At 37.0% G+C, this 27,463-nt stretch overlaps 1 protein-coding gene across 3 annotated transcripts in view; it reads right to left on the bottom strand.

Moving 5' to 3' along the window:
* UBR2 (ubiquitin protein ligase E3 component n-recognin 2) overlaps nucleotides 1–27,463 on the bottom strand; it is a 78,285-nt gene that overhangs the window by 20,937 nt on the left and 29,885 nt on the right. For 2 of the 3 annotated variants that reach the window (XM_083350701.1, XM_083350700.1), the window contains exons 15-34: nucleotides 26,807–26,990; nucleotides 24,308–24,369; nucleotides 24,004–24,114; nucleotides 20,945–21,010; nucleotides 19,693–19,815; nucleotides 19,495–19,558; nucleotides 19,017–19,141; nucleotides 17,936–17,988; nucleotides 16,821–16,923; nucleotides 15,441–15,489; nucleotides 13,759–13,913; nucleotides 13,565–13,667; nucleotides 9,664–9,773; nucleotides 9,489–9,569; nucleotides 7,963–8,144; nucleotides 5,248–5,447; nucleotides 4,767–4,860; nucleotides 2,631–2,792; nucleotides 1,294–1,391; nucleotides 982–1,060 (exon numbers count right to left, since the gene is read on the bottom strand). In XM_083350701.1, the coding sequence (XP_083206827.1) occupies nucleotides 982–1,060; nucleotides 1,294–1,391; nucleotides 2,631–2,792; nucleotides 4,767–4,860; nucleotides 5,248–5,447; nucleotides 7,963–8,144; nucleotides 9,489–9,569; nucleotides 9,664–9,773; nucleotides 13,565–13,667; nucleotides 13,759–13,913; nucleotides 15,441–15,489; nucleotides 16,821–16,923; nucleotides 17,936–17,988; nucleotides 19,017–19,141; nucleotides 19,495–19,558; nucleotides 19,693–19,815; nucleotides 20,945–21,010; nucleotides 24,004–24,114; nucleotides 24,308–24,369; nucleotides 26,807–26,990 (2,204 nt within the window). Of the gene's footprint in view, nucleotides 1–981; nucleotides 1,061–1,293; nucleotides 1,392–2,630; nucleotides 2,793–4,766; nucleotides 4,861–5,247; nucleotides 5,448–7,962; nucleotides 8,145–9,488; nucleotides 9,570–9,663; nucleotides 9,774–13,564; nucleotides 13,668–13,758; nucleotides 13,914–15,440; nucleotides 15,490–16,820; nucleotides 16,924–17,935; nucleotides 17,989–19,016; nucleotides 19,142–19,494; nucleotides 19,559–19,692; nucleotides 19,816–20,944; nucleotides 21,011–24,003; nucleotides 24,115–24,307; nucleotides 24,370–26,806; nucleotides 26,991–27,463 lie in introns of those variants that run through there. The other variant, XR_014490983.1, reaches the window with a different exon arrangement.

The following is a 27,463-nucleotide window of genomic DNA, read 5'->3' as shown; positions in this document are numbered from 1 at the left end:
AAGCTTATAAATATACATTTACTCCAAAATGCTTTTTGTTTTACAAATATATTGTGATAGAATTTCCCAATACTCAGAGCAAAGTTGGGAGTTTGTATTAAGAATCATTTCTGCTGGTAGAATATCAGCCAGCAAAATGAATAATTGGATCCAACCCATGGTTAACATAATCACATCTGGCAACTCTTTTTTTAACATACCTAAAAAAAGATCACAGAATGTTCTAATTAGAATAGAATAGAATAACAGAGTTGGATGGGACCTTGGAGGTCTTCTAGCCCAACCGCCTGCTCAAGCAGGAAGCCCTATACCAGGGGTGTCAAACTGCCAGTGCCCACCCCATTGCCGGCAATGCCAAAGAAGTCGTGATACGTCACATGACATTGCGAGTTTGACACCCCTGCCCTATACCATTTCAGACAAATGGTTGTCCAATCTCTTCTTTAAAACTTCCAGTGTTGGAGCATTCACAGCTTCTGGAGGAAAGGTTGTTCCACTGATTAATTGTTCTAACTGTCAGGAAATTTCTCCTTAGTTCAAGGCTGCTTCTCTCCTTGATTAGTTTCCATCCGTTGCTTCAGGTGCTTTGAGGAATAGCTTGACTCCCTCTTCTTTTTAGCAACCCCTGAATGCTAATTACTCCTGAATGCTGTGGGCTGGGCATTCTGTGGTTAGATTTTGTACATTCAAACAAGCCACTAACTTACACTGTTACAATAAAGCAAATACTAAGCAAAGTAGTCGACTTCTAAATGGCATAAACATAATAACTAGGTTGATTCTGACACAACTCTTTATCCCAGAATGAAAGAAAGGGAGTCACGTATTGTCAGTATATCTGTTTCTCTCCATAAGATGAATACTATATGGATAAATATGAATACAAATATGTAAAATATTACCTGAAAAGCTAATGTCATAAATTCTTCTACTTATATTATATACATTAATAACTGATAAATCAATGCAACCAATACATACTTTGGTTGAACCTCTGGCCTAAATCCTTCAGGTAGATGTACTTCATCCATTTTTTCTGAGTTATTACAAGGAAGATTATCTAAAAATAACAACAATATATTATTTTAACAATAAATTATCATTACTATCCATAATGCCTGAAATCTTTAGATAGGATGAGGTAGTACTTTTAATTCTGTCCTGAAGGTCAGAATTAGTATTAATACTAAGGAAAAACGCCTCCTCAAAAGAAAAGAAAAAACGAAAAGACATTACTGTATTCAGTGTCTTTCAAGAAATATGTGGCAGTATAAATGAAAAATTTACACTTACTGGCACTTTCCTGATCTCGAAGCATTACCAATGCTTTGATTTGCTGAGATAATCTTCTTATCCACTGAACTAGATTTTGTTCTTTTGCAAAGTCTAATCTATCAAAAATGAACAAATGTAAAAAATTACTTAAGTATTAAAACAGTACCTACAAGCTCTTTTTATAAGTAATCCTTGACTTTCAATAGCAATTGGGAATGGAATTTCTATTGATAAGCGATGGGGTCTAAAATGCAAATGCATCACTTAGCAACTGCAATCTCTGCAGTCCCATTGCTGCTCACCAATAAACAGGTGAGGAAACTTTCAGGTGGCTTCCAACAACCAAAGTCAGGTAAATGGCTGTTATCAGGTGGGAGACAAGAAGGAGGGATTGTGTGGGGAGGAAAGGAATGGTTGGCATGAGTCAGGAAGGTTTGTGAAAATGCATGACAGGCACAGCACAAGTGGGGATGGGTGCAGGGTGAGTAAAAGAGTATGTTCAAGAAACACAGTACAAGTCAGGAAGGATGCATATGAGTATGCCAGGGAGGTGTGGCAAGGGTCAGAAGGATACACTGGGGGAGCAACTGCAAAGGGGCTTGGGATTGGGTATGTAGGTAGGAGTGTCTTACCCGTGACTTGTGACTCCCCTGACAGCTTCCCCATTGACTTTCTAGGAAAGTCAACAGGGAAGGCAAATAGTAACCATGTGGAGCCCAAAACCCAAGAATGATGCATGGTGATACTTTCAAACTGAATTCTTTACTGTTTCCACATGTATAAACAAAATCTTGCCAAACTGAAGCACTCTACTACCCACATCTATCGTATACAAATAGTTCTCAACTTATGATTGTAATTGGGCCCAGAATTACAGTTATAGGTTATGCCAGTTATTAAGCAGGTCATCAAATGCCTGCACATGATTTTACGACTTTTTCTGCAGTGGTCATTAAGCGAATGTGGAAGTCATTAAGCAAACCTATTGTCTAAAATGGGCGCCTTTTGCCAGAAACTAGAAGTAGATTCCAGTTTCCAGAAAAAAAACATTGTAAATCATGGTCGTATGACTGCAGGATGCTATAAACAACCATAAATACAGGCTGGATGCACAGTATGCAAAATGCAATCACATGTCTCTCTCTCTCTCTCTCTCTCTCTCTCTCTCTCTCTGTGTGTGTGTGTGTGTGTGTGTGTGTGTGTATGTGACCATCAGAACTTCAAATACAGATTGCATAATTTTGGGGGCCCATTGTAACTTTGAATGGTTGCTAAGTGCCTGATTGTAAATCAAGGCCGACCTGTACATAAATAAGTATTAATTAACAAACAAGTTATTTCATGGAATTACTAACCTGCTAAATAAAGTCCTTGGAGGAGGAAGAAGAGGAATGACAGTATTGCTTAAGCATTCACAGAGAGGACAAAGGAATTCACCATTTTCTACATCGTAACTTGTATGCACTCGTAATCTTTGTTGTCGTCTTTGTTCTTTTGCTTGCACGGCATCAAAATACCTTTAGAAAGCAACATAACAAGCATATTATAATACTAGTTCTAAAGTAGTTGTTGGCTACTAAAATACTTTATTAGAATTAGAGTATTTTATTTGATCAAATGTGATTAGGCATGCAAGGAATTTGTCTCCAGTGCGGAAGCTCTCAGTGTACATGCAAACAAAAGAGTAATAATAATTATAATAATGATACCAATAAGAGGTAGTAGAGAAGATGAGAAGTATAATAATGTTACTACAGCCATACCACATGGGTAAATATACTTAGACATAAGGAAGTATTGTGGGAGTTAGGTGTTCAGCAGAGTCATGGCATGAGGGAAAAATATTATCGCTATGTCTAGTTGTTTTGACATGCAATGCCTTATAGTGGCATCCCAAAGGCAGGAATTGAAACAGATTATGTCCAGGATGATTAGGAGACTGGAGGCTAAAACATATAAGGAACGGTTGCTGGAATTGGGTATGTGTAGTTTAATGAAGAGAAGGGTGAGGGGTGACATGATAGCAGTGTTCCAATATCTCAAGGGCTGCCACAAAGAAGAGAGAGTCAAGCTATTCTCCAAAGCACCTGAAGGCAGGACAAGAAGCAACGGATGGAAACTAATCAAGGAGAGAAGCAACGTAGAACTAAGGAGAAATTTCCTGACAGTTAGAACAATTAACCAGTGGAACAACCTGCCTCCAGAAGTTGTGAATGCTCCAACACTGAAAGCTTTTAAGAAGAAACTGGACAACCATTTGTCTGAAATGGTATAGGGTTTCCTGCCTGAGCAGGGGGTTGGACTAAAAGATCTCAAAGGTCCCTTCCAACTCTATTATTGTTATTATGTGATGGGTCTGTAAATATTTTCTCAGTTTTCCTTCTGACCCATGCAATATATATGCTGTCTTCATAAATACTATCTATCTATCTATCTATCTATCTATCTATCTATCTATCTATCTATCTATCTATCTATCTACTGTATCTATCTATCTAACACACACATACAGACACAAAATATATACTGCAGGAATAGAAAACTTCTGTGTGGACCATCTGATGCTCTTGTTTTATAGCAAACTATCCCTCAAATGAGCAATACAAAAAAATATTGGTCTTAGGTTTTTTTCTGGAAAGTTGGGGAAGGCAATTTAAGAGACAAAATGGGTAACTTCAGTTTAAAACTTGCCCAACCTTCCAAAAATCACATTATTTTTTCCCGTTTTTAAAAAAAAGGTTAGATAATAGGCAAAATTGAATCTTACACCTTTGTAAAGTTTAATGTATCTTTTTGGTCTTTGGCCATCACAAAAGAAAACTAAACTTTCAGTCATTCTTCACCTATTATGTCATAACTTTATCACTCATGACAATCACCCGTGTTGTAAGCAGCCCCGAGACTCCTAACCCTACCTCAAATTCAGCCCAGACTTGAAATATATCATGCAAAATTTCTACACTGAACAGTACTTTATCTAATCTGAAAGGTAACAAAATAGCTGATTTATTGTAAAGAAAATTATTATAACACTTGTTTATTATTCTGAAGAATCTTTTTGGACAACTTTCTTCTAATAAATTTCATTTAATATCTAAAGCATTTTTTGTTGTTCTACTGGTTTGACAAAACAAGAATGTCGACTCGAAAAGCGAGTATTAATTTTAAGAAACAAGCTGCAATTTTATTTGCCATCAGAAAATACAAATGGAGTTAAGTGTGACATTGTCTTAAGCAGTAAGTCCTAAACAGAATAATTCAGGAAAGAAATTTTTATATATTTGCTTTCTCACTAACATTCTTGCACCTCAAATGTGTTAAAAAAAAGCCAAGAGAGCTACGTTTCATCAAGCATACATAGTGAAAGCCTGAACAAGAATAAAACAATTTTCTTGGCAATAATACAGCAACATACATTACATGACTGGCCAAACATAGTAGGAAAAAATGTATCATAGCTGCTTTGACATTTGATATTTTTTTAAAATTACCTTTGCCAGCAATGTGCATGCATAATATGTCCACAACTACCAGTGTGTGTTCCACATGACAGGTCTGGATGCATAAATAATGGATCATATTTTTCTGTATATGAAAAATAACAGATAATATTCACAAAGGTTGTTCACATTCCTTATACATGCACACAAATGAAACGTTTTGCAAACCATGTAACTATTTAAATCCTAATAATCTAAGGCCAGTACACTAAGCTAGCGTTAGATATTTGTGAATGGGCTGACTTAATTATTATTTTATAGCAGAGTTTCTCAACATTTGCAACTTTAAGATGTGTGGACTTCAACTCCCAGATTTTCCCAACTAGCATGCCATCCACACTTCTTAAAATTGCCAAAGTTGAGAAACACTGTTTTATAATGTAATGAATAAAAGCTTCCTGTATAATTCAGAATAGAATATTATGCGTTTGAATGTTATATGGTCCTTCAAAATAGTATATAAACTACTCACCAGGATCTGAAATCACTTTATTCCTATTTTTGGATAAGACTGTTGATCTCTGAACAAATGCTGCCAACACCATTGCTCTATTATCCATTTTGACCTCCTGTTCTTCTTGGCATAAAATACAAGTAACTATCTGTCTTTGTTCACATACTTTAGTCTGCTCGGGACCCAAGGCAATAAGCCTGGTATCTGAAACTGAAGGACTAGAATGAAAAGACATGAGTAAGCATTTAATTGGAATATTTACTGAAGTAATGTATAACTGAATGCAAATATTTTTATCCAACTCATCTTACGCTATATTTTCTTCTCCAGAAAGGTTCTATAGTGTGCCTTAATAAAAGCAACATATGTGAAGCAGTAACTGTGCTACAGTTTTTATAACGATTTCAAACTATTTTCAAAGCATACAGAGATATGGAAAGTTATTTAGACTGAATTCTCCATTGAGATATTAGCAGAGTAATATTTTGGAACCCTCTGGAAGCTGAAGAAAACTATTAAATATTTACCAAAATTCTAGTGAAATAAAAATATATACATTTACCAAAATATGATAAAATTATTCTGATTGCTAAAATTAGTAGCAAGAAGAGAGGCTTAAATGTAATCCACTGTGTCCATCACCAGTACAGAAACAGGCCTGGATGTACTGAAATTACATTTCAGACGTTTCAGATGTGAACAACAGAGATTGCAAATCCTCAGAGTATTGCCACTGTTCTTCCCTACAGTGAGAACTGCATAGCTTACCCCAACCTACTGCGAAGCATAATGTTGCTTATTTATTTATTTATTTTATGTATTTTTATTTTAATTCCATTTATATCCCGCCCTTCTCCGAAGACTCAGGGCGGCTTACAAGCTTAGCAGTAGCTAAGACAGTAGCTAAGCAGTAGTAAGACACTATATCCATACAGGCTCATGGCAAATTTCAAAAAAGCAACTAAAACTCCCATGGAATTACATGAATTATATGTAATAATAATTATATGAACATATAAAATGTGAGATAAAATATAAATCATTCATGATAACATAATATTGAAACAACCAATAACCAACAATCCATAACAATACTCTGATATAACAATTAAATAAAATGAATCTTTTGTAAATGATCCTCATTGATACCTACAGCAGAAACCAGCAAGAGGTACATAGAAGATGAATCTTCAGTGTCTGAAGACTTTCCAGAAAAGCCCACTGCTTATGTCTTAAGTATAGATTCCTTTAATATCAACTGGTTTTTAAAGTACAAACTAGAAAGCGTATATTAACTTTTTTAAAAAAATAAAAAGATGGAAATAAATAGAAATAGCCATTTTAGAATTCAGCTCTAATTGCTGCAAATTAAATGACAAAAAAAGTTCTCTCAGCCTTACTAATGGCGGCTAGTACAGGTAATCCTTGCTTAACAAGCATTCAAAATTACAATGGGTTGGACTGGAAGACTAGAAAACCTCCAAGGTCCCTTCTGTTAGGATGCTTACAGCATGTAAGCACATCTGTTACAAAATGTTACTCACACCACGTGACCTGGGTCATCTGATGTGGGTGTTTGGGTCCATGTTCCATACATGCCTGGATCTCTGCTCCCAAAATGCAAGCAGAATTTAGGGTCCTCCTCACCCCACTTCTGCACGGAGAGAGGGATTTTGGGCTCCATGCATACTTGAATTCTGGCAGCCATGGATCTTGGCATCCTTTTCTTGCCACCTTTGTGGAGAGCTCCACAGAGGCAGGCAGAGAGGGATTTTGAGCTCCATGCTTGCTTGGAAATTCAAGTGGGCTTGGAAATTCAGAATTTCCATGCCTACTTGAACCTCAGCAGTAGGAGGGCCTTGAAGAGGCAGGGAGACAAGGATTTTAAGCTACTGCCTACTATCAGCACGGAGTTCAAAATGCCTCACTCCCTTTAGCTCTTCAGGAATGGAGAGGGATTTAGTTTGTGTGAGATTGCTTAACAACTGAAATGGGGAGTGCTGAGATTGTGGTTGCTAAGCAAAGTGGTCACATGGCCAAGTCACTTAACTACTTCTTCATTTAACAACCTTAACAACTCTGGTCCCAATTGTCGACTACTTGTATTTGCTGCACTTTACTCAAATAATTTTGCTCAGTTTCTTGTACTTATATTATTATTTTTACAACATAGTAGGCAATCCTCAACTCTGGATGTGGAGGTTGAGGGCCAAATGTTTAAAATACGTATCACTACTACAATGAAAGAACAATTACTAAAGCTGAAACTTTTTCTTTTTAGCAGAAGGAGCACCAGACAAGTGGAATTTTGCTTGTGGGATGCTCGTTTTAACAGCAAGAGAAAAGGGGTGAGGGGGTGAGAGAGAAAAAACCAAGTGTCAATTCTCTTCTCTTCATTTGCTCCATTTGTCTGCTGTACTGGGAGCTTGGTTGGAGGAGGGGGTAAATTTATTACTTAATTTATATCAAACCTTTCAATTTATTCTAACGTTCAAAACAGAGTGAGTGTCCAAATGAGAGAGAATTGTTCAACACTGCATTCCCCTTTCTGTGAGTAACATATACAATTGAATTGGAACAATTCTGTGACGACACAAGGAGACATAAGTTGAACAGTCAGGAAATTAGAAATATGGATACTAATGGAAATGCTACTGCAAAAGAATAAAATGAAATTATTTAAAAATTAAATAATATTTAGGTTGCCAAAGTTTATTGACACTTTCATCTTACCTATGATCGTGCACTCTAGAGGTAGAAGTTTCAAGTTCATCTATGGTTTGCTGGAAGAGTTCTTTGTTCTCATCAATGAAATGCCGCTGCATCTCAGACATCTGTGCCATGATCTTCTCTCTTCGCAATCTAGCAATCTCTGCTTTTCGTTTCCTCTCAGCCTTTTCTTTATCTCGTGAGCTCTGTTAAGTTGTTGATGATAGACAACTAATCATTTAAGTCTTTGAAAATGTGTAATTTATATATTTAATGCACACATTAGATTAGTATTAAGTCAAAATGAGTCAAGCATTCTTACACAGTAATATTTGGCATTTTTTCACGTGTTTAAGAATGCTGTCGTTCATTAAAGAAAATCTTTCTTAAAATCATTTTTATCATTTTAATATTATTAAATTAAATTAAATTAAATTAACTAAAGTTATAGCATGTCTCTCCATAGAACAATTTTATGGATGCATTATATTTTTTAACATTTCAAATAATGTGTAAAGGTAACATTAAAGATCCAAAAGATGGAAAGATCTATTGAGGCCTTTTCTGAAAGCAGAGAAAGTGAGACCAATCACAATTTCAATGTTCTACAAGATGGTAATGACACAATAGAAAGCCCTTTATCAGATGCCCAACCAATAGCTCCTGTAAGTAAGGCTTCCTTTGCAGATCATAATATTCAAGTTAACTCATAACAAGAGTCAAACCCTTAGATAAAGGTTTTTAAATGTACTATTTCTACTAAGCAAGTAACAATTGGCATCCAATACTTTTCTTTCAGCATTAGTACAATGTGATCATAAAAATGTGCACAAGTTAATGGCCTGGTGGTCCCATTTTGTAAATTCCCGAGAACCTTTGTGGGTTGCTCCACGTAGAGCACACTGAAATAAGCTTATGATAATGCTAGCAAGCTATGGATTACTGTTGCCAGATACATTCAGCTCAGGAATATTTGCTAAATGAAAGTGTACAAGTGTGCTCTTTGCATCTACTACCACACAGAATTTGAAAATATACTCCCTGACTTCTTTCAGAGGAACCCATTCAGAACAATTGTATACCTATCCTCAACTCTATCAGATAACTGTATTCTACCCTATCTGGAATTAAATTTCAGCCTGTTCAGTCTCAACCTAGTACACATTTGGATTTGACAGGATTTGTTTTTCTTTCATATTATGAGGCGAGGAATGGTAGGGCCACAATTCTATTAAATATTTTTCCTTCACATTGCACTCAAACTGTAAAATAAAGCCACAGAATTAAATTAATTTCCCATTGGTAAAGAGAACTCAGTTAATCATTATCAATTAATAATAAAGCTTTTACCATGCACCATTAGTTGCCTATTGTGACTACCACTACTCTACTAGTGATTAAAATGTTTTTAATTAGAAAACTCAAAATAAATTATTAGACACGTTACATAGTAATGTATAATAATTTGTAAAATAACTTGCAGGCCAGATTATCATATTATATTTAGAATCTACCCAAATTGTGTTGCTTGCCCCTTGCATTGATATTACCTCTTCCATAAAATTTCCCTCAGTCTCCAAAACAGGACTTGTAGAAGATCTCTCTCGGAGTTTCTTAACAGTATTAAACGTCTGGAACAAGAAAGTATGTTAATATTTGCTACATTTTTTTATTTTGGCCACAAAACTATAAAACAAGTTTATAGTAGGGTATAGTACAATTTACCTTTAGTATCCATCTGATCATGTCTTTATGCACTTCTAGGTGGGGTGCATTTTGCAAAGTTTCTAGCATGGCTAATATACTTGGGGAATTGCGAGGTGTCTCACAAGGCCCTGTTTCAAACAAAAATAAAGGAAATCTATTTGCATCTACTTTGGCTGTATAGAGGAACACAAATCCAATGGGTGTCTTTCCTTTATTAAATGTTTCTTCCTTGATTGCAAAATTATCATCCATTTAATTTCTTATAAAATAGGGGAACCAAACGCCACAATAAATCTTTTATTTTCTATAATGAACTACAGGAAACTTGTGTGTGTGTGTGTGTGTGTGTGTGTGTGTGTGAGAGAGAGAGAGAGAGAGAGAGAGAGAGAGAGAGAGAGAGAGAGAGAGAGAGAGAGAGAGAGCTGTACATGAAATGCATCATACGCACATGGTAAAAACAAGAGAAGGTTAATTCTTATCCAGAAAAGGAGACTGTGTTTTTACAAACAGAAATGTTATATACAAAACTATAATAAAATATTTGTAATCAGCAATAAGGCAATTACAATACAAATATATTTGTATTTGGAGGTATGAAGTTCTGAAGCGGGCAAGGGTTCTTCAGATTTAATATGTGTATTTTCCCTGTAACATGTCTCATTGTACTGTATTGCAATATATAGATCTGTATGTACATTGGTGAAACAAAACAACCACTTCACAACATGGGAGAGCAAACCCATCAGGATAAGATTCAGCAGTCCATCTGCATTTGAAAGACAAAGGTCACTCTTTTGAAGACAGCAAAGTCCACATTCTTGATAGAGAGGACCATTGGTTTGAAAGAGGGGTAAAACAGGCTACTTATGTAATATTGAGTAGCCCTCTCACAACAGAGGGAGGAAGGATAAGACACCACCCATCTCCTGTCTATGATGCAGTCCTTTCAGCAATACCAAGGTGACCTTGAAGGCACAGATAAACTCCCAAGTGGCCTCAAAAGGTCTCAGGGAGAGTGCTAACAACCTGATGACTGCAAAGAAATGTGATCCTTCCAACCCCTCCCCTCATCCTGTCAGAACTAATCCCTCCATTGTCCCCACCATCCTGCCAGAAGCAATTAAGCTTCTTGGATGAGAAGTGAAACATCTTTTTCCTCAAGGAAAAAGCAATTCAGTTGCCTTTTGAAAAAAGCACCTTTGAGACAATTATGACCTGGATGACTGAGAATCTTATTATTTCTAATAGTTTAATAAAAGTAAGTTTTTAAATATAACCAATTCATTCTGAAACTGAATAATATATCTTACTATATGTTAAGTAATATCACGGTAGTCCAAGTCTATGCCCCAACCACCAGTGCTGAAGAGGATGAAATTGACTGGTTCTATGAAGCCCTACAGCACCTTATAGAAATAACAACAAAAAATGATGTCCTTATCATCATGGGGGATTGGAATGCTAAAGTAGGAAGCCAAAAGATAACCGGAAAAACAGGCAAGTTTGGCCTTGGAGTCCAAAATGAAGCAGGGCACACACAGGCTGATGGAATTTTGTCAAGAGAATACGATGGTCATAGCAAACACTCTTTTCCAACAACCCAAGAGACGGCTCTACACATGGACATCACCAGACGGTCAACACAGAAATCAGATTGACTATGTGCTCTGTAGCCAAAGATGGAGAAGCTCTATAGTGTCAGTAAAAACAAGACCAGGAGCTGACTGTGGCTCAGACCAGGGGCTTCTCGTTGCAAAGTTTAGGCTTAAACTGAAGAAAGTAGGGAAAAGCACTAGGCCACTCAGGTATGAATTAAATCATATCCCTGTTGAATATACAGTAGAGGTGACAAATAGATTTAAGGAATTAGATCTGATAGACAGAGTGCCTGAAGAACTATGGACAGAGGTTCACAACATTGTACATGAGGTAGCAACTAAAACCATCCCAAAGAAAAAGAAATGCAAGAAAGCAAAATGGCTGTCTGAGGAAGCTTTGCAAATAGCTGAGGGAAGTGAAAGGCAAGGGTGGAAAAGAAAGATATGCCCAATTGAATGCAGAATTCCAGAGAATAGCTAAAAGAGATAAGAATGCCTTCTTAAATGAACAGTACAAAGTAATAGAAGAAAACAATAGAATAGGGAAGACCAGAGATCTCTTCAAGAAAATTGGAGAGATGAAGGGAACGTTTCATGCAAAAATGGGCATGATAAAGGACCAAAATGGCAGGGACCTAACAGAGGCAGAAGAGATTAAGAAGAGGTGGCAAAATTACATAGAAAAACTATACAAGAATGAGCTTAATGTCCCTGATAACCACGATGAGGTGGTCACTGACCTTGAGCCAGACATCCTAGAATGTGAAGTGAAGTGGGCCTTAGTAAAATTGAGCAACAACAAAGCTAGTGGAGGTGACAGTATTCCAGCTGAGCTATTCAAAATCTTAAAAGACGATGCAGTAAAAGTGCTACACTCAATTTGCCAGCAAATTTGGAAAACTCAACAGTGGCCACAGGATTGGAAAAGATTAGTCTACATTCCAATTCCAAAGCAAGGCAGTGCCAAAGAATGTTCAAACTATCACACCATTGCACTCATTTCACATGCTAGTAAAGTTATGCTTAAAATCCTACAAGCTAGACTCCAGCAGTATGTGGATCAAGAACTACCAGAAGTACAGACAGGATTTTGAAGAGGCAGAGGAACTAGAGATCAAAGTGCAGACATATGCTGGATCATGGAGAAAGCTAGGGAGTTCCAGAAAAACATCTACTTCTGCTTCATTGACTATGCTAAAGCCTTTGACTGTGTGGATCATAACAAACTGTGGCAAGTTCTTAGAGATGGGAGTACCAGACCATCTTATTTGTCTCTTGAGAAACCTATATGCGGGTCAAGAAGCAACAGTGAGAGCTGGACACGGAACCACTGATTGGTTCAAAATTGGGAAAGGAGTCCGGCAAGGCTGTATACTGTCGCCCTGCCTATTTAACTTATATGCAGAGCACATCATCAGAAAGGCAGGGCTAGATGAATCAAAAGTTGGAATTAAGATTGCCGGGAGAAATATCAACAACCTAAGATATACAGATGATACCACTCTAATGGCAGAAAGTGAAGAAGAACTAAAGAGCCTCTTGTTGCAGGTGAAGAAGGAGAGTGCAAAAGTTGGGTTGAAACGTAATATTAAGAAAACCAAGATCATGGCATCTGGCCCTCTCAATTCCTGGCAAATAGATGGGGAGAAAATGGAGGTAGTGACAGATTATATTTTCCTGGGCTCCAATATCACTGCAGATGGGGACTGTAGCCAAGAAACTAAGACACTTGCTCCTGGGGAGGAAAGCCATGGCAAATCTAGACAGCACACTAAAAAGCAGAGACATCACCCTATCAACAAAAGTGCATATAGTCAAGGCTATGGTCTTCCCAGTTGCAATGTGTGGATGTGAAAATTGGACCATAAGAAAGGCTGAGCACCAAAGAATTGAGGCCTTTGAACTATGGTGCTGGAGAAGACTCCTGCGAGTCCCTTGGACTGCAAGGCAATCAAATCGGTCAGTCCTAGAGGAGATCAACCCTGACTGCTCTTTAGAAGGCCAGATCCTGAAGTTGAAACTCAAATACTTTGGCCACCTAATGAGAAGGAAGGACTCACTGGAGAAGAGCCTAATACTGGGAAAGGTTGAGGGCAAGAGAAGAAGGGGACGACAGAGAATGAGGTGGCTGGATGGAGTCACTGAAGCAGTAGGCGTGAGCTTAAATGGACTCCAGAAGATGGTAGAGGACAGGAAGGCCTGGAGGAACGTTGCCCATGGGATCACAATGGGTCGGACACGACTTCGCAGCTAACAACAACAACAACATTAGGTAAAAGAAATATGAAGAGATTGCAATTTGCGCAGAAGTAGCAACCTACTTGCAATCCTCTGACTGAATGTAAAAGTCACAAGATTATCTTCACTAGCATTCTCAATATGTTGCTTTTCTTCTTGTAGTGCCATTCCAATCAAGTGGAGAATCTAGGAAAAAATGACAAAATTTTCCTTTTCAGAAGTGCAAATCAGAAATAATTTGTATTCTTGAATTAATGAAAACTGCAAATTTACACACCCTTTGTAGCATGGACTCTGACCAGGCATATCCATTATGCTCTACTGCCCACTGAAGGATTGTTCTCATAAGGCATAACATGATATCACACTGTAGAATATTAATCAGGCTTTCAAACAGAGGGCAAAATGATGGTAATACAGGAGGTGGGAGTGCTGAAACAAAAATTAATACATTGTTGTTAATACATTGGAAAAGTTATAGTTAGGTAATTCAGTATATTAGGAACATATAAGAATAGGTGTGGAACTTTTCAAATTAACAAAATAAATTATATTGTATTTTTAATACAATTCTACCTGTACCCACTGTATCTATCCCTAGAGCGGGGTGTCAAACTGCCAGCCCACAGCCCAGACACATCACCAGGAAACCGTGCCCACCCCTTTGTCGGCAATGGGAAAAAAGCTCTGATATGTCATGCAATGTCACGTGACGTCACGAGTTTGACATGTCTGCCCTAGAGAGATGTAAACAACTCAGTAAGAGATTTCTTTTCAAGTAAAATGTCCCAAAACTCAAACTGGCACATGTTGCATCCAATGCAATTTAATAACTTTTGATGAATGGAGAAACACTGGAGGGTAATACTCTATGTCAAGGAATCTGACAGAGCTAATGATATCTGTTATGAAAACATTATAATAAATGATCCAGAGATGAAAAATTAACTGCCACACCATTCTAACTGATAATATTTAGTTCTACAAAGTCTTCTATATATTGTGTTGTAATACTTCATTACTGGCATAAGCAAATTCAAACTATATTTGCTTAGGGAAATCAAGCATGATATGTTAAGAAAACCACAGATAATATGATCTTTAAAAAGTTTTATTTAAGGCAAGCACAAATTGAAAATCAACACAAACACTAATCATAATGTATGGCACTTAACAGACATTTCCTGAGTTACTTGAAACCATACAGGTAGCTAGTAAAGCACTAGAATGCATTACATACATTATATACATAGCGGCTACATTCATTTCACGAATCCCAAATTAGGCAAGAATAATCTGAAGAACAATGTGTATAGTTTGGGAAGTGTTATGAGTTTTGAGATACAATTCTTAGCTGATACTAAATTTTGGAGCAGCCTAATATGTCACATATACAAATGCAGTGAGGTAAATAATGTAGTCATTTATGGCTATGGTCTGTGGCCTGGTACTGGGCTGTGGCTTGTTGGCTATTGGGCCCCAGGAATAGCTGCCCCCCCACTCGTAGTAGCACTGCTGCGCAGGCACTAGCAACCCCATTTGTGCATGCGTGGGGACGCTAGCACACCACCAGCGTCACGTGGACGCCAGTGGACTGTTTGCGCCAGCACGTGGATGCCCACCCACATGCCGTAGCTGGTGCAGCCCACTTGCGCATGCACACTAGTACCGCCCACACAAAGGCGTGGGGCCACATGTGCGCACATTTCCCTGCTGCTCCCCTTTCCTTCTGGGCCACCAAGCCAGAAAGGTTGGGGAGCTCTGATTTATGCCATACCCAGTTGTTTGCTTTAATGGCAGCATTATTTTTTGATTGGAAAAAAAGAAAAATAGTGTTTTACAACACTAGTTCATAACATCTGTTCATCTAGCTTAAAGTCAATATGATTTTCTCAGTATATTAAAAAAAATGAGAGCAACAAATACGGAGAGTATAACACAAACTAGAAGCATAAGTACCTGTGTCTTCACGGTTTTGTCGTCTTAGTTTTCTTTGGGCTTCCTCTGCCTTAAAAAATAAAAAACAATGCAAACACTAAAGACAACAACATAATTTCTGGATAGCTAATTTATTTCTTGCCATTTATTTCACGTTCCAATTTCTTATTTTACCTGAACTCAAAAACATTCATCTCTATTGTTCATATTTGTATCAGGATAGACTTTATAACATAAACTAAACAACCTGAAGGCCCAAGATGCAATCATCAAAGGCCTGAGTGCAGCCCCTAGACACCTTCAACAGTTATCAAACTGTAACACTGAATGTGCCAGCAGGGGGGAAATAATGAAATATGATTGTAGAATAGTCATAATTGTTTATAAAGTCAAAATTAATTTTACCATTATCTTACCCACTATTTGGAGGAGTTTGAGATTTGACATGCTATTGTAAGATCAAATACTGAGAAAATTGTAACTCCTGTACCATCTTGTCATGGTGCTGCCATTTTGGCCAAGAACTACCTAAGCCTCAATAGTAAGCAGCTGTAACTTCCAGCTCCCCAATAACACTTTCAAGATAATGATGGTGATTTGTAACAGAAATGTGATACAGCCCAAGACAACTGCCAGATTCCAGACCGAACAATGTGGCCATAGGGAGATGAGTTTCTAAGAATCTTAAACATTCTATGGGTTGCATTTGTTATTCAGTACCTTTTTTCATTTAAAATTGTTTCAACTACTGTTCTGAAAAATAATTCCAAAAGTTACAATAGCAGCAAAAAATCAAACTTAAAAGAAATTCCAAACTTATAACATCCTTCTATTTTCAAAACCAGAAAAGATGCAGTCAATTTTTTCCCCCAGCTCTGTAAGCATCTGGCATATATTTCATCTACCTTGACATCATTAATTTTGCTTATTTGTTTCCTCCTCGTTAGTAATATATTATTACCTTTATCCTATATGCCTCACCAATTGCCTCAAATTTCTTGCCCATATCTTTCTTACTTCAGAGATTTATAAACTGTTTATGTTTCTCAATGAACTGTTTTCTCCTGCTGTAACTGAGTCTGCTATTGTCTTCATGCAGAGAATTTCTATCTCTAATTCCTTCATGAAACTATCCATGCAACATTTTTTTGTTTCTCTTTACTCACACTTAACTTACCAAAACAACCAATCTACTTTATTTCTTTCAAAGATATACTCTACTGCTATAAGCTCAATCTGAATCTATAATGCAGGCATTTATTTCAGGGTGCACTTATTACATTGCAACGTATTGACTAAAGAGAATCCAAATTTAGGTCATTATTTTAACTGTTTTCTGTACAACAAGGCTTCATAATTTTATAGAATTATATAATGAAAGTTTCCATTTTGCATAATTACCTTAGACTGTTCTGCCCTTGAAAAATGGTAAAAGTATAAATTGAAATTCTTAGCACATTCTGGCTTTAACTCATATAAGCCTCTTCCTGTTAATCCTGGTTTCCTAAAAGATAATTGGAAATGTATAATCAGCATTGTAATAATTGAATGACAGCATTCTAAACTACTCCATGAAACAACAAGCACACTAACCCATCAATATGAATGACATCTTATACTTTTAACTGAATTATCAGTATTAATGACTGCACAAAGCTTATTTGCTTACAAGCACAGATTCTACTTTGGCAAAAATAAGACTCAGGCCTTCTGACTGACTGGAAGGATGACTGAATGATGCCAGGTAAACAGGACTTCCCTTCCACCTGAATCCTTATATTTGACTTCACATAGGTCATCAATGGGGTCCACTGACAGCCCTTCAATTTACGATCACATAAGACAAATGTGTAGCTTCTTAAATGACAGGTGTGTGATATATGGTACACAGGCAATTGATACCATGCTTATGGTCAAGCTATTAATAGTAAAGAAACCCGTTCTTGTTGCTGCCTAAACCCACAGAATAAGATGAGAAAGAAACCCTCATTTTCTCCTGAGCTCTACTGCCCTGAGAATAACCATCAAGAGTGGTGGTTTCTGCCTTTAGTGCTTCTCCACTGAACATTTTGCTTTGGAGCATAACAACTTCTTCATTCCTGCTGAAGCAAGACCACCCTTCAAAAACAAGGAAATGGCTAAATCCAAATTTATAAATTGGTCTTCAAATACATGTTTGGTGTATTTGGGGAGATGAGGCACAACAGATATTTTTCCTGGTAATATAACTATATTTCTCAGAAGTTTTTCCATGTAGTATTTTTCATCACAATAAAAAAAATGCTTTCTCAGTACTTTTAACAAAAAAGTCCCTCAAAACATGCAGAATCTTACTTCTTACATTATCTCTAACAACTGTCAATTCTTAAATTTGTAAAAAGTCTATATTTTCAATTAAACCATTCATAAAGCAGGATTTAAAAATGAAGTATAACTCAGTCCTAAACAGTATTTACTGGGTCACAATATATACTATTTTACACATTTAAAGAGGTTTGTTGTAAGGAAGCCATTACTTGAAACAGGCAACTGCTTCAATGACAGTTTCCATTCCGGTCTCTTTGTTTTCCTATGAAATCAAAGGAAAAATATGTTTATATGTATATGCTTTTCATACATTCCCTACATGCATACATTCCCTAAGGTAATAATCGGCTAGATCAATCTGGAAGTGAGGGCTGCTTGGTGGTTTCTGAGCTTGGTTGTTGTCTTGCAGATGTTTAATTACCCAAACTAGGTAATATTGTCAGTGCTAGTGAGAAGTAAGGTTTGCTTCAGTGGCTGGCCCTGTCAATGTTGGTGGGACTAGTCTTGGAGGTTCTTTGGTTGGCTGTTTATTGTTAGCTTGTTTGGCAGTTCCTTGATTGGGCATTGTTTACTTCTTGACTGTTGGTCTGATGTTAATCTTGGAGTTAATTTATACTCCAAGACCACTTGGAGAAGACCCTCCAAGAACCACTCCCACCAGATAGAATATAAATTAAGAGTGAACCCCACTCTTTACTAGCACTGATAATTTTACCTAGTTTGAGTAATGAAACATCTTCAAGAAAACAACCAAGCTCAGAGAGCAACAAAGACCCCTCATTTCAACTCTGAGCTACAAATATTCTCCTTTATTGGTAACCTAGAAGTGTTAACAATTTAAGAGTCTCTAAGACTGTGCTATCTTAACATTAGTTATTGTGACTGAGTCACTATACTTTTTATAACTTTTCTATAATCTCACAACAATTTTAATGCAAAATAATTTGGAATAACAATATCTTTCTATGTTTTTGAAATTTTATTTCCCATATCTCACCTTCCTGTTTAGGATTTTAGTAGTAACAGTCACTGTGATTAAATTGCAACAAAATAAAGTACTCTAGGTAAGTTAGAAAATTCAATATATCTACTAATTTCTAGGGAGTATAAAATTGTGGGGAACGTATTTAATACATCCATAAAGCCTGCTGGGGAAAAAAAATTCTATAAAAACTTTTAATTCCTTGCTACCTGAAGGAATCTTCATCACCAATTCCAACATATTAGAAATACCCAAAGATCACCCACCAGTTTAAAAAGTATAATTGAAATATTTTTAATAAGACTCACATCTTCTGGCAATGCTTTTACTAATTCACTATGAGCCATGGGTCTGATGCTCAGCTGGTGAATAATCTCTCTTTTGATTTCATCTGTAGCATTAATCTGCCCAATTCCTGGAGTAAATCTCTCTCCTATAAAACAAATCAATAATTTCAGTAAGCAATGATCAATTCCATTTTATGCATATGCCGAATAGAAACCACTGAAGTGACTACTTTTTCTAGTAAAACATTTGAAGAGATATTTATATTGTCATATGACAAGATACAAGGATTGTGTCATGATCATAAACACCCCCAAGATAATTTTATTTTATCAAGGAGCATAAGTGGAAGAAATTTGTACTTTCATTCATTTGGAGTTGTAAGTACAGTAAATTAATGAACGAACTTAAACAACCTCTATAACTAGGAGGACTTCTAACTATAATTAGAATTAATCATAAAATTAATCAATAGATATTAACTTAAAAGCATAAACTCACCAACAATAATTATAATTAGGTGTAACATTTCTTCAATGAGGGTATTATTTTGCTGAACCATATCCTGAAAGAAACAAGGACTAAAATATATTAGGAAGCACTTCCAGATATTTTCACATTAAGATATAACAGTTTGTAATTTATTTGCAATACGTTTTTAAAGCTTTGAAACTGTATCTTCAACATCTCAAGATGTACCTTATTGGTATTTTCAGGACTGAATCTTTTGCCATAATCAGGAGTGCTAAATATCTGATAAAGTTCAAAGCGACACAGCATCATCATCAAAAAGTGGTTTGGATCCATCATAGACACACCTGTCTAAAAAAAAAAAAAAGGAAGTTTAGATGAAGAGAACAGAATGATATAAACTTACATGGAAATATTGTAGTATTGGCCATACTCACATATAAAATCTGTCTTCCTTTATAAATACAAATACTTAATAAAATAGTTGCATAAGAAGCAGCATGAGTCTTCATATTATGTTGTTGTTGTTAGCTGTGAAGTCGTGTCCGACCCATCGCGACCCTATGGACAATGTTCCTCCAGGCCTTCCTGTCCTCTACCATCTTCTGGAATCCATTTAAGCTCACACCTACTGCTTCAGTGACTCCATCCAACCACCTCATTCTCTGTCGTCCCCTTCTTCTCTTGCCCTCAATCTTTTCCGGCATTAGCCTCTTCTCCAGTGAGTCCTTCCTTCTCATTAGGTGGCCAAAGTATTTGAGTTTCAACTTCAGGATCTGGCTTTCTAAAAAGCAGTCAGGGTTGATCTCCTCTAGGACTGACCGGTTTGATCGCCTTGCAGTCCAAGGGACTCGCAGGAGTCTTCTCCAGCACCATAGTTCAAAGGCCTCAATTCTTTGGCGCTCAGCCTTTCTTATGGTCCAACTTTCACTGCCATACATTGCAGCTGGGAAGACTATAGCCTTGACTATATGCACTTTTGTTGACAGGGTGATGTCAACAAATTCTTATTATAGCCCTTTCTAAATCTTTTAACTGTAATATCTCTTTCAAGCAAAAGTAGCATATTGAATATTTGTTTTTTCCAAGTTTTGTACTTTTTAAAAATACTGGTTTTATCAGAATATATTAATATATAACTTTTCCATAACCACAAAAGGGTAAGTACATTGGGGGAAAAAACCTGACAGCATAAAGGACTATTCTGAGTGTTACTTTTTAATGTAAGTTTATGCACAGAAGAAAACACGTGGCCCTCCTTCCCAGGATCCTCAATTTGCCACTGAACCAGAAAAGAAAAAAAATGCCCATAAGCACAGAGCGTCAGACTGCTGGGAAGCATCAAATACCTAAGGAGTATTTTTTCCCCAAAGAACTCAACTGATTAGAGAAAATGTAAGGAAATACTTTAAAAAAACTTTTTTTTAAGAAGGCAGGTGTATTAGTGACATCTCAAGGTTTATCCAAACAAAAATATTACCTGGAGCATTACTATGTCTTTGTCAAACATTTCTTTTCTGCACTTTACATTATGATAGTAGTATATCTGAAAGAGAAAGTTTTCAGAGTTTGATATATGTTTCAATTTGGATTTTGATGTCTTGTTGCTATAACCACTTTACATTACATTTCTCAGATTCATCAAAATCTTGACTTCACAAGAAGAAGATCAGTTAAAATAAATTACCATATAACCTGGGAATCTTCTTGACTTGTAGACTCTGATAAAGTAAAAAGGGGATTTTCTCACATGATTCTCATCAGCTGCATTCTGCACATTTGCAGGCAAGTGGAGGCATGTTTAGGAGATTGTCAGTGTCTGTTCTGTGTGAGATGATGATGTCTGCAGTCCTGAAGGAAGCTCCTGTCACTGGATACAGCCATTTTTTGCAACTATTTTTCTGTCTCCAACCTTCACTAAAGTTACTAAGAGGATCATGAGCGTTCAGCTATAGAATGCAGTGGAGGAAGTTATTATAATCTATTACTGTTACCTCTCTTTCAGTCATAATTCAGGGTTTGGCATGTGACTGGTGGATGACTTTTATCAGGATCTAAGACTCCCCAACCCTCCTGGTCCTCTTAGATCTGTCAGCAACTTTCAGTACCATCAATCATCAAATTTTTATGGACCACTCTTGAAGATTGGAAGTAATAACTGTTCTACAATAGCTGTTTCTTCCTTGTAGGCAGTTCTCCTCAGTGGTGACTAGGGAGGTGAGATTGACTTAGTGGTTTCTTTTTTGTGGTGAGCCTCATGGCTTGATCCTTTGCCCCATTACCTCAATCTACATAATACCACTGAAGCGATAGTCCATTGGTTTGAGTTATAGGACCATCACTATGCTCATAATGCTCAAATGTACACTGCCACTCCAGTCCATAGTAATGAGGTTGTGAAAGTCTTGAACCTGTGTCTTGAGGCTGAGGACACAATGAAACAGGCTAAAAATGCATCCATGCAAGAGTTATTGTTTATTCATTGAGGACATTAGACAACTCCAATATTGTCTCTCAAAATATCTAAAGGAAAAGGTCGATTATTTGGAAGTCTCTTGGATTCATGGCTACTGGTCTGGAAGATGGAAGCCATGGCCATGAGTGCTACTTCCAAGCCCTGGACATTGTGCCAGTTAGGGTCCTATATGGATGTAATATTTTAGTGAAACTCATGCTGTCATCACTATATGATTACAATGCACTCTATGCTGAAAATCATTTGGAAATTGATAAAGAATGAGTGGCTTGCTTATTAAAGGGTACATTATACCTCAGTTTCAGGCCCCTCATTCCAATAAATTCCCAGATGTGATCTGTTTTTTTTACCTATAATGCCTTGTATGTATCTACCTCTTTCTACTGAATAACTCTATCTGGTACATTTATCTTTGGAAAAGCTCTTAATTATAGCCTCACTTTCATGAAATGAGAGGAACTGAGGCCTGGAGGTACTGTTTTCTATTGCAGAAAACAGTTGGAATAATTTGCACAATTGTTGGAATTGTGTCCCTTTAGAATTAAGGTTTGCCTCATTGATTATATTTCAGAAGTTTTTCAAGACAGAATTTAGCTGTTAGTATATTGTAGCACCACTATCACCACCTGCATTTAATATTATTTGAACTAAATTTACTCCATCTGTTTCTATGGTTTAATTCTATATTTTTAGCATGGACATTTTGAATTGGTTAGATATTTTGGATGTTGTATTGTGGATTGCTAATGTAAACTTCACAAGTCTATAGCTGATTAGCCCAAATACGCAAAGGCATTCATTTGTGCTTTGGTGTACCAAATCCCATTATGCCCTATCCAGTTGCTGATATCCTCCAAGCACTGGGACAGGACATTCACAGCATTACTCAGGCAGTCAAGGGTGGGGGTATAAAGTTGAGTATCATTAGCATATTGATGATATTTCACCCCAAACCGTCACTTCATCCAGCAGCCTTATGTAGATGTTAAATAGGAGAGAAGAGACAACCCATTGCGTTCCTGCCGGAGGTCATCTAAGAGCATGATCAATGCCATCTAAGTCCAGTAACCCAGCCTGAAGCCTAACTGAAAAGGTTCCACTTCATTCACGGTTCTCTGGAGCTGCTATGTGACCACCTTCTATACAACTATACCAAAAATGAGAGGTTAGAGACTGACAGACCCAAAAGCTGTCCAGACTGATTAGGTCAAGCAATAGCCCCCCTTCTGGAGAGGTTGCACCACCACCTCCTCGAGAGCCAATGGGACCACCCCGCCCTCAAGAAATTATTAACCATCTCCCAAACCCAGTTATGTCTCCACCCAGGTAACTTTAGCCAGCCAGAAGACACGTGGAACACTGAGATGGCCAAACTAGCAGCTGCAAAAGTCCTGTTCACATCCTCAGGTGCAACGGGATGAAATGCCCCTCAAATAACCTTGCATGATTTAGCCCTGTAACCTCCACTGGCATTGCTCTAAAGCTGGAATCCAATGTAGAACAAATGTAAGAGACTTCATCTGCAAAGTATATAGCATATTTCTCACAGCAACCTTGTAGGTGAAATTCTTTTGGTCTATGGTGAAGGCCACAGGCTAGAAACCAGGAATTTGTGTGTTTAGCTCTACCTTAGGAATGAAAGCCAGCTGGGTGACTTTGTGTCAGTTATACTTTCTCAACTCGCCTCAAGGGGTTGTTGTTGTGGGGAAAATAGGAGAAAGGAGTATTAGAGATATTTGCCATCTTGACTTATTTATAAAAAAAATAAAGTTGAGATTAAAAAAAGGTACCACAGCTTGCAGAGGAGATTAAAACTTCATATATTTATTCAGCGTCACACATACTGAATACGACATACATACATACAAATAAACAAGCTTTTCGAGTTCAAAAAAATTACCCTTGATTAACAAATTTAGGAAAACATATAAAATAATCAGACCACAGCTTTAAAATTAATCGTTTATGCAGAGCACTTTACTCTTTAGCAATAAGAAAATCAAACTGTTCTACGATTCTGATAAAAGAAAAAGATTAAATAAATTTTTCGATTCAGGACTTACCTGATTAACAAGTGAAAATCCATTTCTCCGCCACATTCCAGCATGAACTTGGGCGCATAGAACTAGACATCGCAGCGGATGTTCTATTAACATAGGTGGACTAAGTTCACTCTGTATCAATTGAAGATAACACAAAACTCAATGTATTTGTTTTATATTTTTAAAGAGCATTCAAAAATCCATTTCCATGACTTAAAAAAATAGGAAGTTATGGCTATTATGGTACTGTCACTGTCACTCTGGATCTCTCTAACAGTTCACTTGTATCTGAGTCGTAGAGGTTTATTAACATACTACTACTCACCATTGGCAGTTGTTCTGGAAACTTGTATGCTACTTCTGTTTTGCTCAAAAGTGCATGTAGACCTATATTAAAAAACAAAAATGCATTATATTGATTATATTACAATATTTATTTTTTGTACCTATATACTACCAGAAAAGGGACGTGGTGGCTCAGTGGGTTAGGACGCTGAGCTTGTCGATCAGAAGGTCGGCAGTTTGGCGGGTCGAATCCCGAGTGCCACTTAACAGAGTGAGCACCTGTTACTCGTCCCAGCTTCTGCCCACCTAGCAGTTCGAAAGCACGTAAAAATGCAAGTAGAAAAATAGGGACCACTACGGTGGGAAGGTAACAGCGCTCCGTGCACGTTTGGCATCTAGTCATGCCGGCCACATGACCACGGAGACGTCCTTGGACAAGCGCTGGCTCTTCGGCTTTGAAACGGAGATGAGCACCGGCCCCTAGAGTTGGAAACGACTAGCACGCATGTGCGGGGGAACCTTTACCTTTACCTATTACTACCAGAATCCCCAAAACACTCCTGGTGGTTTGTAATTTGATCAGTACAATAGTACTAATATGAAATGTAAAAACCACAAAATAGCTGCCATTTCAGCATCTGCTAATTAAAAGCTTTTTTATGTTTAAATTATAGATTATCGGTTAAATATATGTGAAACCCCTGTCATTCTAAATACCATTGGAGAATGGGCCAACAGGATCTTGTGTAGGCTATTCCACAGAATTGAAACCATAACAGAAAAACATTACATTCTCACGTATGCAGTTAACATAAAATGGGATCTGTGTCAACTCTGCTTGGGACAAATGGATGGTTGTACTTGAAGATCATTGCCCTGGAGATATCTAGTACTGAGCCATGAAAGATTTATAAATTAAAAACCATCATTTTGAACAGCACTTGGAAGTCTACTGGTGGGCAGTGTAGCATCCAAAGAATCAATGTCACATAACTGTAATGACTATCACTTATCAGTAAAGAAACTGCTATATTTTACAGCAAATGTAGTCTTAAAGGCAGTTTTCTACAGTAGCCATGTTTAGATAGCTCAGAGATGATTACAATGTGAATTAGTGGAATAAAGCTTCCAATTCCAAAAAAGATTGCAAATGGTGTACCAACCAAAGATCAGCAAAGGTTCTCCTAGACATAGCCTTTGCCTGCTGATCAAGCAGTAACCATGAGACTAGGACAGGGGTAAGGAACCTTGGCTCTTTTATGACTTGTAGACTTCAATACCCAGAATTCCTGAACCAGCCATGCTGACTCAGAAATTCTGGGAGTTGAAGTCCACAAGTCATAAAAGAGCCAAGGTTCTCTACCCCTGGACTAGGACAACCACCAAATTGCTGACTTGCTTCTTCAAAGGAAGTCACAGCCAGAAGTGACAGAAAGCTACTTCACTTAGTGAAGTGCTGAAACATTGTAATATAGTGACATGATTATCAATCTTCTTAAGCTACTCAGAAAGATACTAGAATCAATAGTAAATAAGGCTGATGACAGATTTAAAAGAACTAAGAAAGGATCATTCTCCCATTCAGGTAAAAAAAAGTAATCAGGAAGAGCAGTTACATTAACAGAGTAAGTTATTTTCAAAACTGGTTTAGGTGTGGATCCTAGGAAAAGTCATGTCTGTTTAAAGAGTGGCAGATAGATTTTACATTCTTACTCCAGATATTACAACCAGACTGGGCAGAACACAACCTGGTTATTACATGAAATCACTTATCTGTGGATGAAAATTTACACCCTGTTATTGGAATATTATAAAATTGTTTTTAGATTCCACTTGTGAGATCTTCAACCTTTATAATCAATATCCATTTATAGTGCATGGTGTGTCTTGAGAAGCAATAAGTTTATGGCTTGTCTATGCATACAAAACTAATAGACTGACATACAGTATCCTGCAACCTATTTTCTGGGCAAGCCTCACACTAAGATTACAAAAAATATACGCTGGGAACCATGCAAATACTTTTGGGCATTCTTTTTGTGGCTTCAATATTTCCCACAAAATGGATGGGATAAAATAATTGGGAAAGGTTTTTGCAGTTTAGGGGGAAAATATTTATGAATGAATCTAATTTACCTCACAAAAGAACTTTGTAGATGTCCATTTTTAAAGTGTGGATTTTTACTGCTACCCAAAAAACGTTGTGGCCCTTGAACCAATAGAAGATGGATACCATTCCTTACAGTATGCAAGATTTAGTTACATCTCTCTCTCTCTCTCTCTCTCTCACACACACACACACACACACACGCAACAATGATAAATTGCTATAATGATAAGAATAGTTGAATTTGAACCTGACAATATATATAAAAAAGTTTCATACAGTCTACTAGCTGTTTTTGTTGTAAAGTGAATTGACTTCATTTGCAGCCAACAATGATCGATACCAATCAAAAGACAAAATTTATGTTACAACTAGGAAAACAAACCACATTAAAATTTAACCACCAAATCAACTAAGCAATTTAGGTCTTACCTGCAAGTAAACGGGAAACAGGAAGATGAATGCTAACTTTTTCCTGAGAAACACAGTATCTAATAGTTTCAACTGAATGGCCACACATGCTGAGTTCAATAGGCTGTTCTCCATCAGTAAAACCACAGTGGCATTGCATCAAAGTAGTCAAACATTTCTTATATGCTTCAATAAGCACTTTTTCCTATAAAGATTAACGGTAATTATATTTACAGGAAATACAGCTCTTAAAATTGTAACAAAATTATCATGCATTTGTAATCAAGATAAACAAGTGAAAATTGATTGTCTAACCTATTTAGAGTGTATTTGCCAATGCTGTTTCAATAACTGTTGGAACTGTATCATAGTAGGCAGCGGGAGATATAAAAATCCATCTTACAAAGAAAACTTTAGTGGCAGAAATAAGAACATAGGAAGCACATATAAGACACTTTAAATTCTGATTTTATCTATCTCCAAATAAGAGGAAAAAATACGGGTGAGAAAAAGTTTTCTATTCTAGCCTCTAGGGCTTGCTTTGCAATGGGAGCTGCATAGTTATTCTTAGTACTTTCTTCTAGGATATTTTATCATTTCATTCTAGAGCAGACTTCTAGAGACCGATGATGTTACCTACTCTGGGTAATGAAATATCTGCAAGGAAACAACCAAGCT

Source organism: Vipera ursinii, assembly GCF_947247035.1.
Source record: "Vipera ursinii genome assembly, chromosome: 1".
Lineage (NCBI taxonomy): Eukaryota > Metazoa > Chordata > Lepidosauria > Squamata > Viperidae > Vipera > Vipera ursinii.
Note: the sequence above shows the minus strand (reverse complement) of the source record. Positions and strands in the feature narration are given on the sequence as shown.